This window comes from Sciurus carolinensis, chromosome 11, assembly GCF_902686445.1.
Source record: "Sciurus carolinensis chromosome 11, mSciCar1.2, whole genome shotgun sequence".
Lineage (NCBI taxonomy): Eukaryota > Metazoa > Chordata > Mammalia > Rodentia > Sciuridae > Sciurus > Sciurus carolinensis.
Genome location: NC_062223.1, coordinates 18,481,107 through 18,493,215, shown reverse-complemented (window position 1 = coordinate 18,493,215; position 12,109 = coordinate 18,481,107). Strand labels below are relative to the sequence as shown.

Sequence of the window (12,109 nt, the reverse complement as noted above, 5' to 3'; positions counted from 1 at the left end):
TTTAACAGGGGCCAAGCATACTGAGGACTTTTGCTAGGAAAACCCCATTACCAATACTTTCTGAACAATCTGGACACTTTGCACATGAAGAGGGAGACAAAGCTATCCTTGCTATGCTTGAATATGAGTGACATAAAGGTCTCTAGCCACCCCACATGCTTACACACCTCTCCTGCCAGTGTATCTGATGGTATGACACAGTAAAATCACATTACGGGAAGTTCTAGAAAACTACCCTAGCCAAGCCCCTGAGCTGCCCCCACCAAAGTCCCAAACATATTGCTATTCTTAAACTTCCATGAATTTATGCATGTAACCTACCTATACTGAATGCATGCATGTTGGATTTAGGTAACTCCAATTCAGAAATCCTGAAAACTGAGATTTTTTTGTAAATACAATGGAATTTATGCTAATTCATTAAAATCTTGAAAATTGTACTTATTCTTTCACTTTCAAGGTGGAAAACTAAAGCCCAAAGAAGTACTTTGGTTGATGTTCTATAGTTAATAACTGATCAAGCTAAAATATAACTCCGGATCCATCTATCTTCAATATCTATGATTTATCTTTCCTTCTTTCTTTGGTTCCCTACCATGAACTGATGAATGGATAAAGGAAATGTGGCATATAAGCACAAAGGAGTTTTATTCAGCTATAGAGAAGAACAAAATCATGTCAATTACAGAAAAATGTATGGAACTGGAGAGCATCATATTAGGCAAAATAAGCAAGACTGAGAAAGTCAAGGGTCATGTTTTCTCTCATATGTGGAATCTGGAGAAAAAAGGAAATAAGCAAGATCTCATGAAAATGAAGGGAGACCAGTAGAGTAGAGGAAGGAGATCGGGGGAGGGAAAGGGGACATACTGGAGAATGAAACTGATCAAATTATATTAAATGCATGTATGAATACATCAAATTAATCCCACCCTTGTGTACGATTACTGTGCACCAATAAAAAAATCCATTTTCTAAATTTTAAAAATAACATACTTATTTGAAAGAAACTTGGGAAGTACCACAAAAAATACAAAAGAACAAAATTTTGAATAAAATCCAAAGAAAATTAATGACAGTAATTGGGTCTATTTTCTTCCAATCATATACCATTCAGTAAGCACAATTTATTGACTAATTTTTCCTTTGTTGTACTGCAAGCATGAGTCTGTACCATTAAAAATTCTGTAAAAATTTATTTTTAATATCTCCATAATATTCAATGTATACATAACTAATATAGCCCTTCTTCCTTATTGATGAACACTGAGGCCTCTTCTGATTTTTCAGAATTATAAATAATACTGGAACAGGTCCCTTTGTCCCTTAGTGTTAGAATAAATCCCTCTGTACTCTGGCATCTCTTCTGCCTTATTTCTAAACCACCAAGGCAAGTTATTTTTACAAATGCATAACCCTAAGTATGGAGAACAGGATGAAAGAGGTTGGAATGTGCAATCAGAGAACCTGGATTCATTCACCAGTTTAGTCCTCACTCACGAGGTGATTCTGGCACGTTACCTGAGAACTTCAGCCCTTGTTTTCTGACTTGAAAATGGGGCACCAACAGCACCTCCCTCAAGAGATTGATGTGGGATTAAAAGAGCTAAAACATGTGACAGGGACTTTGTAAACCATCATGTGTTTTACCAAACATCCCTTGCTATTACCTTCAGATGGGTTGAAAGATTTAGGCAATTTTCAAAGAGAAATGAAAAGGAAAAGAAAAGAAAATAACTGGTTTATGTCAACTTGGGTTTTTAATGGTTGGGTTTTTGTTGCTATTGTTGTTTTTGTTTTTATAAAATAAAACTTTTAAAAAAAAGTTTTAAAGTATTTAAAAGCCCTTGGTTGAAATAACAGCTGTCAAAAGAACATTTCCCAAGTCCACCAAGCATTGTGTCATCCTGGAGATTTTGAAAGCTTTTGCTCACATGTGGAATTAACAAACTTAAAGGTCTGCATTAGCAGGCACATCAGAGAGCAGGCAAATCCAACCCACCTGGATTCAGTGCGGGAGGATCATCCTCCAGAGTCTAGCCCCACCCCCTGGGGCGGGACTCAACATTCTGCCGTCTGCCATTGGCTGGGGCTCTTGGTGCAGAGACATTTAAGAATGAAGAAGGATGCTGCTCAGAGACCAGTCAGCAGGGAGAGATGTGAAGAGAGAAGGGTAACCTAGCCTCCCTCAGAGCAGAAAAGAGTCACAACAGGCAAGGGTAAGGACAGGCTGGGAAAGTGCGCACTATCAGATTTGTGAAGAGCCAACGAGGCTATAAAATTTTCCGTGTGGGCATCACACTGCAATGGAATGAGAGGGAAGAAAAGCAGTCATTTTATGGTCCAAGCAGAGGATAAGAGGTCTTAGGAGCCCACTCAGATAATCCCAAGGATCTACTGACCATGAAGTTTGAAGAAAAGCTTGACAAAGGGAGGCTGGCAGGAAGGAGTCAGCTACACCTCGGTGAGATGCACCAGGCAAATGGGAAACCAATAGCCAATGGGAAAACTGATACCTATGAAAAGCAGGTGGCAAATGGCAAGAGCAACCTGCTCAGGAAAAGTCTCAACACGTACACCTGGGAAGAGATCCAGAGACACAATCAGGAGACCGACCAATGGCTGGTAATCAATCGAAAAGTTTACAATGTTACTGACTGGGCCAAAAGGCATCCAGGTGGGCACCGGGTCCTCAACCACTATGCTGGGGAAGACGCCACGGTAAGAAATGCCAAGACTCCAAGTCTCTCTCTCTCCTTCCCTCTCTCTCCCTTCTTCTCCCTCCCGCGGAGTTGCTGGGTGGTGAGGAGCTTGGCTCTCTTCCCAAAAGCATTCAATTATGTGTTCAGGCTCTACCATCACTCATCTCCTCCCAAACCAATTTTTCAGGATTCCTATCTAGCAAGCAATTGGAAGCAAATTAGGATCATGGGCTACCTGTCATCTGATCCCAGTTTGGGATGAACTCATATGTATACACTGGATACTCTATTTGTGTATTCTGGATTTCATTTTGTTCTTAGTGTTCTGTTTTATTTTGTTTGGTGTTGGTCTTTTTTCCTCCCCCCACCCCCTTTTGCTTTGTTTTGAAGTGAAATCACTGTAAGAAGTTACAACTAAATGGAAAAAATCTGGAAAAAAGAATGCCTTCCCCTAAGTAGATAATTCTAAGACTCCCATAATTGGAGTGTCTAAAAGAAAGAAAGCAGTTCATCCAGTGGGCATGAAAGCATTAATAATGAAGAAAAACGACAGTTACCTGGATGTCTAGAGTTTGCAGAGCTCTACTGCATCCAGGAGCTCATTCACTGTGACAACGTGATGCAACCTACTTTTATGGATGCACTAAAATGCACCAACTCACTTAAACCTCCCCATGAGGGGGATGAATATTATTTCCATGTTACAGATGGAAAGTTGATGTTCAAAGAGGTAAAAATGTGCCACACAGCCAGCTAGTGACAGTTCTAAAAGGCTTAACCACAAAGTCCCTGGTTCCTTAAAAGACAAATTTTCCCTTTAATATTGATAAGGAGGTCTCCCAAACTCTTAAGTCCATTTAGGAATTCCTTTAAAAATATTCTAGAAAGTTGTTTGTTTTCTCTCAACCGGGAATTTTATTTCCCACCATTGTACAGATGAAGAAACAAAAGATTAGAGAGGACAACCACTAATTTGAGGTCACAAAATTGATATGACAGAACAGAAATTTAAACCTGGGCTCTTTTTTGCACCTTGATGTCACTAATTAGCATATAACTTCTCCAACTGGTTTCAAAACATACAGTTGGAGATATCATTTTGCTAAACACTAGACAGTACATGGTATGTGCGAATAATAACAGAATTTGTAGATACCTGAAAACTTTGTAAAATATAGAAGTTCTCAATTTTTATACCATCGACCTCTCTTTTCCTCAATTCTCAGCTTTTCTCCAATTTCTCATGTCTTCTCTGCCTAGGTCTTATTCTCCTAGTCACATACTTACAGTCAGATGGATGTCTTTCTGAAATTATTCTGCCACAGCCCCACTACTCCTGTCAGATATGATGACTTTTTAAACATGGTTCAACCTTTCCTTAAGAAAATGAGCATAAGTTTGTGACAAGGGATGGGAGTATCATATACATTGGGAAGATCCACACTGTGTAGACATCCAACGGATAGAAAAATGTGAGATGGAGAATATTTGAGTGATAATAACAGGAGAAATATTAACTAATAGGTAATGGGAAAAATAGACCACATACCCTTTTCTAGCCCATCCCCTACACCCACAATTCAGAGAAAATATAGACGAGGGTTTGCTAACGCAAGTCACAGAATTAAGGGATGTGTTGGCAAGGACATGGGTTTCCAACCAAATAATGGATAACTTTATGGAGTTTAAAGCAGCCCATGATAAATTTGTGATTTTCTAATAATTTCTATTCCCTGGGAGTTGGCAAATGATTATGCTTCTGTCCAACTCTAGCCAAAAAAGAACTGATTAACATAATAGAAACCACCAGAACCTTAGGGAGAAATACCCATAGCACTTTAGGATTTAAATGTGCCAAGGAAGAAAATCATATGGTCTGTCAACTGTGTACCTTAGACTTTAGGAAAAGAAAAGTGTTGAGAGAAAAGATTCCCCAAGGAAAAATGACTCCAGAATAATGAATGTTGCCAGAAGAGTTCTGACAATTTCAGTACTCACTGGCTACCCAGAGGACAGGGAACCTGAGTGTCGGAATTAGTTACGTGATCGTGGGAAAGTTACTGAAATGCTCTGAGCCTCAGTGTCATGATCTGCAAAGTAGGAATGGCATGACCTATGTGGCTTATGGTAAATGGAACAAATGCATGCACAGTATTTGGCACAATACCAGACATTAGGTAAAAGTTGAGTAAATTAGCTAATATTGTATTATTACCTAGCATCCACATTCTGAAATGTGATCATTATGTTTGTCCACCATCAGCTTGGGCTGCTGATTATGTTTCGTTCAATTTGGGAACAGAGTGTGTGGTGGAAGAAGCATCATTCTCTCTAGTAAAGGAGGACAGAAGAACATCAAGTCAGTGGTACTTGAGGTCAGAAGTTTACCCTATGATATGTGAGGTGTTTGCAGGTTGTGCCCTGGTTGATAGTGGGGACCAAAGTCCATGCATGCCAGTCCTGGACCTGTGGTTGCACCTCCCCAAATGGGACAACTTTCTTTTATTTATACAGATCTCCTTAGATAATTATACCTAAGTGGTCTGTCCCATGGATCATTAGTCCATTCATTCATGCAGTCAATTGTGCTAAAGTCCTTGTTAGGGATCCAGCCTAATGATTGAAAGCACAGGTTTGGGAAGAACACAAGACTGATTTGCATCCAGATTCCATGCTTACTAGGAAGGTCCTAAGGAAGGTTGCTTAAGCCTTTGGAGATTTTTTTTTTTTAATTAGAAAGTGGAAATGATAATACCTTCATCTTAGTTTATTTTAAAGTCAGTGGAGATAAAATGAAATACTTCTTATGGTTCTCAGATAGAGTAAATGCTCGATAAATAGCCATTCTTGTATTTTATTACTACTTTACTCTTCCATGAGGTAGTCTAGTGTTCTTCAAGGAATATTACCAAAAAAAAGCCTATGAAACAAAATTAGCACAAAGGCTCTAATTATTACACAAGTTACCTGACTGCAGTTATATGATTTTATATTAATGCCACAGTGTAGAGTTTGAACCCAGGTCTTTTCGGTTACATAAGTTCACCCAGGAATATCCAGAAAACTTCTTTAAATCAAACAAGGAGAATTTATTATAAACATTGCATGTAATTACAACATGATGAGCTATTTTGCAATCAGTAAAATGAGGATTACAAAGCCATTTTGATGACAAGACATACATATGAATAACTGTTTAGCCATAAATTTTATGAGACAATAGTACACACCACGCTATGTGAGAAACATACATGCAACCTTGTCATGGGTACAGAGGTAGCGTGTTTGGAACAAAGAAAGCAGGTTTATCATCCTGTGTGCTGATCATTCCCTTCCTCTTCTCTGTACATCACACTCTAGAAGGGACTCTGAGAAACTCAAGTTCTTTCTTGTGGGAGTCAAAGGTGAACTTGATAAGGAAGGAATGACAAAAACTTAAAGAAAATAGGGGAAAAGTTTGTTTCTATGATCTGGGTGACTCGTACGTAGAAAAAGGGAGAGTTGCGTGCAACTACAAAAGAGAGAATCCCACATGGTTTGGTGTGAGCCAAGCCAATGGAAGCGAGGCTGAGGCATGAGGGAAGTAGAGTTGGTCACAGAGGAGGCGTGCAGACTTAACTCATGTTGTGAGCGGGCACCCCAGTAGCCTCCCACACTAGCCACTTCCTTTCCTCAGCACACTACTAGCCAAAAGTATGTGCTCAATTAATGTCAGTGACTGTCATTATATGATGATGAGAAGAGAAAAAGATGGAGAGAAGAAGAAGGGAAAGGAGAGGCAGGGAAGAAAGAAACAGGAGGGAGACAAAGGAACTTGCCTGCCGACCTAAGGAGTTAGCCCGTTACCCTCACGGCACGTACCTCTTCTCCCCCTACCAACAGCAGTACCTCAGCACAGAATCCCCGCTCATCCTTTTCAGTGCAGTTAACAGACATCATGTCTGAGCTATGGGTGAAAGGAAAGTGAGAATCTGACTTTTCATCTCTCCTGGGCGGTGCAAATTTTATAATCTGACTCTCACTTGAATCATGGTTCTACTTATACAGAGATGTAGGAGAAAAGAGAGAGAAGGGAATCCAAATTCTAATAGATGAAAATGGACCATGGGAAACTGGTATTTCTCCACAAGATCAACCTGGCCGTTAGATAGAGGATGAAGTAGAAAAAGGGCCAGTGGAAATGAAGGAAGACCAGGAGGGAGCCCAGGAAACATGTTCAAGGTCCAGACGAAGCATGGACAACAGGAGTGGAGAGGAGGAGGTGGGTGGGAAGAATACTTAGGAGACCTAATTTATAGTATTAGATGAGTAACTGGATAAGTAAGCCTGATGACAGAGTCTAGATTGACTTATGGGTATTTGGTTTGGAAACATAGTGGTGGCATCCAGAATAAGAATTCCAGGAGAATGTATAGATCGAAAGGTAGGGCGATCTTTACTTACTTCGCTCTTTTACTAGGGATAATACTGCTTTTACAGTAAAACACGCTGAATAATGGCAAAAAATTAACAATCTTTCCAAGGTGTTTTTGAAAGCAAATAATCACACCTTTCCCATGTTAATACTATTCTGGAAATCCTCATTTTCAAAATGATCAATACTAAAAATTTATGGACAACTTGAGTGAAGATGATGACGGAGAAGGGAGTCGAAAGGCTCAAAAAGAACACAAGACTTGCAAAAGTGTCAGAAATAAAGATGCTGAGGTTAGAAACCTGCAACCTTTGATGACTTGGGTCATCCCAACTCCTCATTCTAGAATCGCTGTCTCCATCTAGTCACTGACCCTCTTCCTTATCCATCGGACATGTATTCATCACCTGCCACATCCAAGGCACAGTGAGGGTATGAGGTATATATTGATCAATAATAGTACATATTCTCAGTCTTCAAAAACTCACAAATCACTGAAGAAGAGGAGGCGCACACTTTCATTACAACGTAGTTGGAAAGTCATCAAGAACAATGTCATGGATGCCCAGGGTGATCATGAATAATTTTCCTGATTGACTTTACGTAGATCTTGAAGGGTGAGGAAGGAGCTTTACTGTAGGTAAATGCAAGATGGAAGTCAAGGCAAAGGGAACCATATGTGTAAAGCTTCAATACTATAGAAGAGCATAGAGTGCTGTTGAATGGGAAGGCTCTAGTAGAGAAGATGGCACATGGAAGGTATAAGGAAACTAAGTCAAGGAAGGCAGCCTGGAGCCATAGGCAATGTGCATTACGGGACTGAAATCTGCAGTGGAGAAACTGATCTTCCCAGCAGATCCAAACTGATTTTAGCATCACCTCAAAACAATCTACCATTGTGGCCTTTGAGAAAGAATTATACATGTCAAGACTGTCATGGAGCTTTCTGGCTTCATTGTTTTAGAGTGACACAGCCCTGAGTTCAAATCCTGACTTTGCTATTGACTGACATTTGGGAGCAAGATGTTTCACCCCTCTGAGACTTAGCATCTCTGTCTGTACAACAGAAGTAATGGAACCCCACAGAAGTAAGGCAATAGCCATGAGTGGCCCACAGAGTCCCTTGGACACAGGACACACTCTGTAAACACTGGCATTATCCCCTTTTCCTTTATTACTCCCCCTCCTTCCTTCAGCAGGAACATACTTGCCCAAGAATGTTGGTAACTGAACCTGTTCTTGCGGACTTTCAAGAAGTGATTTCACAACTTACTCAGTATCTGGATTCTGTTAGAAAATTATTGAATATTCTAAGACTACCTATGCTCCCTTTTTCATAGTCTAATTAATGTAGTGCATAAAGCTCCACATAGTAGATCATTATTTGGTGTCCTGGAAAACTGGGGTTCCTCAATAACCATTGTCACAGAATTGACCTGTGAATCTCAATGGGGATTAGAAACATTATTATCTGCACACTGGAAGATGAAATTGCAATCAATTTCATTCTTCTACACCTTAACCTTGACCCATCAGGTTGTTTTCCATGCTAACCTTACTCCAAAACAGCAAGAAGAACATGATTTTTTTTTCAATGTGGATCATCATGAGATACAGATACATCAATCACTTTTTTAACTACTGAATCACTCTTTTCCTGCTGAGGAGAACTAGCTTTAGGATCTAGAATGTGAAAATTTAAAACCATCTTTGAAATAATATAACCTGTCATTTCCCAAGAGGGTAATAAGAAGTATGCAGAAGTTGAATGAGCAATGTAGAGTCATTGGAAATTGAGGGACTATCAGCACCCCCATTTAGGGAAGAGAATATAAAACACCATGAACAAATCAACAGATGTGTCCATGGTTACACAGCTAGTAAATGTCAAAGCCATATTTTAAGTGTAGGAAGACCACTTGCTGAGTTAGTACTGTGCAAAGCCACCCAGAGTGCTTGCATGACTTCCATTTATTCAAGCTATGACTGATTATATTTCTTCATTTTTAATCTTTACCATCCCAAAGCCATAAGAGCAAAAGTTCAGCATCTCCCTTCTGTGGAATCCTTAAAAAAAAAAAAAAAAAAAAAAAAGACCGTACAAATCCTTGAGAGGAAAAATCCCTTGCCTCCAAGCATAAACAGGCTCTCGGATCCCACTTCTTCTCAAAGTCATGTAGAGTTGCCACTTACTAACGACATTTTAAATAGAGTGATTGGAGTCTTTCAGTGACAAGCTTAGCCAAGAGTGTACTACTTTAGATAACCCAGGGCTCAAGGAGTGTGCTCTCATGATCTTAAACCACTGTTATCAAATTCAGCCCTTCTCTGGAAATAACCAATTCATGGGACCTCATTCTTCTGAGACCTGGGCAAGAATCACCAAGGAGCCCTCAACTGGAGATGGGGTAGCATAGCTGACCTTGGCTGCTGCATGCTTCGGACAGTGTAAGCCTCTACCATGAGAAACCTGATACTGGACTTGAAAGACCCATCATGGCCAATAAACCCAAGCAACCATTTTTTCTGATGTTGAGTAAAATAAACAGTGATCTCATCAGTGCTTTGGGAGAGTCTGGTTGTACTGGTCATGCCTAGAAAAATAGTGCATACAACAGGTGGGTCTCTAGCATTATGCTTTTTTAGAAGGGTCTCAAGAATAATTTGGATCTATCAACTTGAACCATAAGCTTGGACTTAAAAGTTAATTTTCTATAATGGATTCTTATGCTCATTTCTAGATTGGGTGAGGAGGAGGGCTGATCTATGAATAAACGTGTGTCTTCGAGGTTCTGACTGGTCTCGCTGATTTACAGGATGCCTTCAGGGCCATGCATCTGGAGCTTGATGTTGTGAAGCTGTACCTCAAGCCACTGCTTATTGGAGAGCTTGCCCCGGGAGAGCCCAACCAGGAGAGAAACAAAAACGTAAGTGAGTCTCAGGATTCACATATGTGGAAGGATAGAAACAAGCCATATTTAAAGGCCAATTTACTATTTCCTGTGAGAAACCAGTTGCTATGCTTGAGCAAACCTGCAATAGAGTATAGTAGTTCCCCTATCCACAGAGGATACATGCCAAGAGTGAGTGTATCCTCACTCTTGAGTGTATCCAGGTGAGTGCTGTGGATAGTCCTGAACCCTGTGCACCAGCAATGCAACACCATGATGGTTGACCTGGTAGCCAAGATGGCGACTAAGTAACTAACAGGAGGGAAGTGTGTACAGTATTTGTAAAGGGACGAAGAGATGGTTCACGTTCTGAGCAGGATGGAGCAGGATGGTGGAGATTTCATCATGTTATTCAGAATGGTGCACAATTTTAATATTGATGAACTGCTTGTTTCTGGAATTTTTTATTTAATTTTGACCATGAAAAACGAAACCATGGATTAGGGGAGAGTACTATGAATGAGTGGATTCTGCACATTTCAAAGCCATTTTATCCTCTTGGAAAGCATAGATGTCTTAAACCTCTGTGACAAAAAGAAATGGAACTTAGGGCCCTTCATCCCAGAGTACTTCTATCTCTAAGCACCTACCTCATGCCAGGCAACTTACACCTTTTTTCCAGTTGCTGTTTGTAATTATGTTTTTGATGTCTGTGACTACTTCGCCTGCTAAACTGAGTTCCATGAGAGCAAAGAAAATGTCTACCTCGGTCATCCCTGTGTCCTTCAGACCTGCCTGCCCAGGATCAGACATGGGATAGGAACTCCATAAATAGCTGTTGAATGAAAGATATAAATATATACCAACTACTGCCCTAAACATAGCTCTGTTTACGAGATTGGTCTCTGAGGGTGGACAGTCTGAACTCATACTCCACCCCTGCCACTCTCAAACCTCTCTGTAGCTCAGTGTTTCTCCATATAAGAGAGCAACAATAATATCACCAACTACATAATAGTTATTGAAAAAAAGAATGAAAGATGTAATATTATTTGAAGTACTTAGAACCATGTTTGGGACACAGTATCTACTCAATAAATTTTAGATATTTTCACTGTCACAAACCCAGTGATGGTGTTAGTGATTGGTCATCTTCCAGGTATGTGCCCATCATTTGGGGTAGGTGGCCCTAGATTAAAAAGGAAAGCTGATGCAAAGCTTAACATTTATTCCAAACAAACAAAAATCTATGAGGAAAGTGAAACCCTAACAATTTCTAAGAGCGATAAGATAGCCATTATCTAAAACAGTGTTAGTCTGAGAAGGCAAAGGGCCACCATAAATTTCCTTTAGTACATCTATGGGGCTATCGACAGGAAGTTGGTGCCTGAACACGAAAATGGGTGTGGGTTGAAGTCCAGCATATGTCATTGATTTGCTGGTGATTCCAAGTCAGTCACTCTTCTGGATTTTGACACTGTCTAGTCTGTACACTCCATGGGTGGAAAATATGACCAGGCTGAGAGTAATCCTAGAGATGCTGGATTAACATTCGATAATTATTAAAATTATCTATGGATGCCAGAATCCCCAGGTTGGTGGAGGCTTGGGAGATGTCACTATCCAGACTTTCAGTAGGCAGTGTGTCCTTTAAATGTTGTACCAGTGAATTTTGAAATGAGAATTTTGACTTCTAGAATTACTTTCATAGCTCTTTTCATTTCCAAATCCTTTCCTTTTTTATATCTGGATAGCTGTGCTATTTTCTCTCATACCCTAGTCAGTTTCTCATCTGTCCTGGCTAAGTGATAATTCTTCCCAACCTTTGCGTGCTCCTCAGTATGATGCATCAAACTTGCAAACTAATGCTAGCATCATACATGAGCACACACATGCGCCTGCTCAGTACACTTGTACAGGACCACGCTAACCCGCAGACACACCATGCCAGAGGAAACCCGTGTTGCTTCTGGGTATCCAGTGAGAGTCTGGTGGAGCTCACTTAGGTGAACTAGATTGTTCTGTGCTCACCTCTTCTATGAAAGAGTCCTTTGAACACATTAAACAATGACAGGGGAAGCATTTTGTAAACTAAGCCAATA

The 12,109-nt window shown here is 40.1% G+C and overlaps 1 protein-coding gene across 1 annotated transcript in view; it reads left to right on the top strand.

The window, feature by feature from the left end:
• The first annotated feature begins 2,151 nt into the window (after positions 1 to 2,151).
• Positions 2,152 to 12,109, top strand: part of LOC124958888 (fatty acid desaturase 2-like protein FADS2B) — a 30,667-nt gene continuing 20,709 nt past the window's right edge. The window contains exons 1-2 of the mRNA XM_047517438.1: positions 2,152 to 2,721; positions 9,933 to 10,043. Coding sequence (XP_047373394.1) covers positions 2,404 to 2,721; positions 9,933 to 10,043 — 429 coding nt within the window. The 5' untranslated portion in view covers positions 2,152 to 2,403. The remainder of the gene's footprint in view (positions 2,722 to 9,932; positions 10,044 to 12,109) is intronic.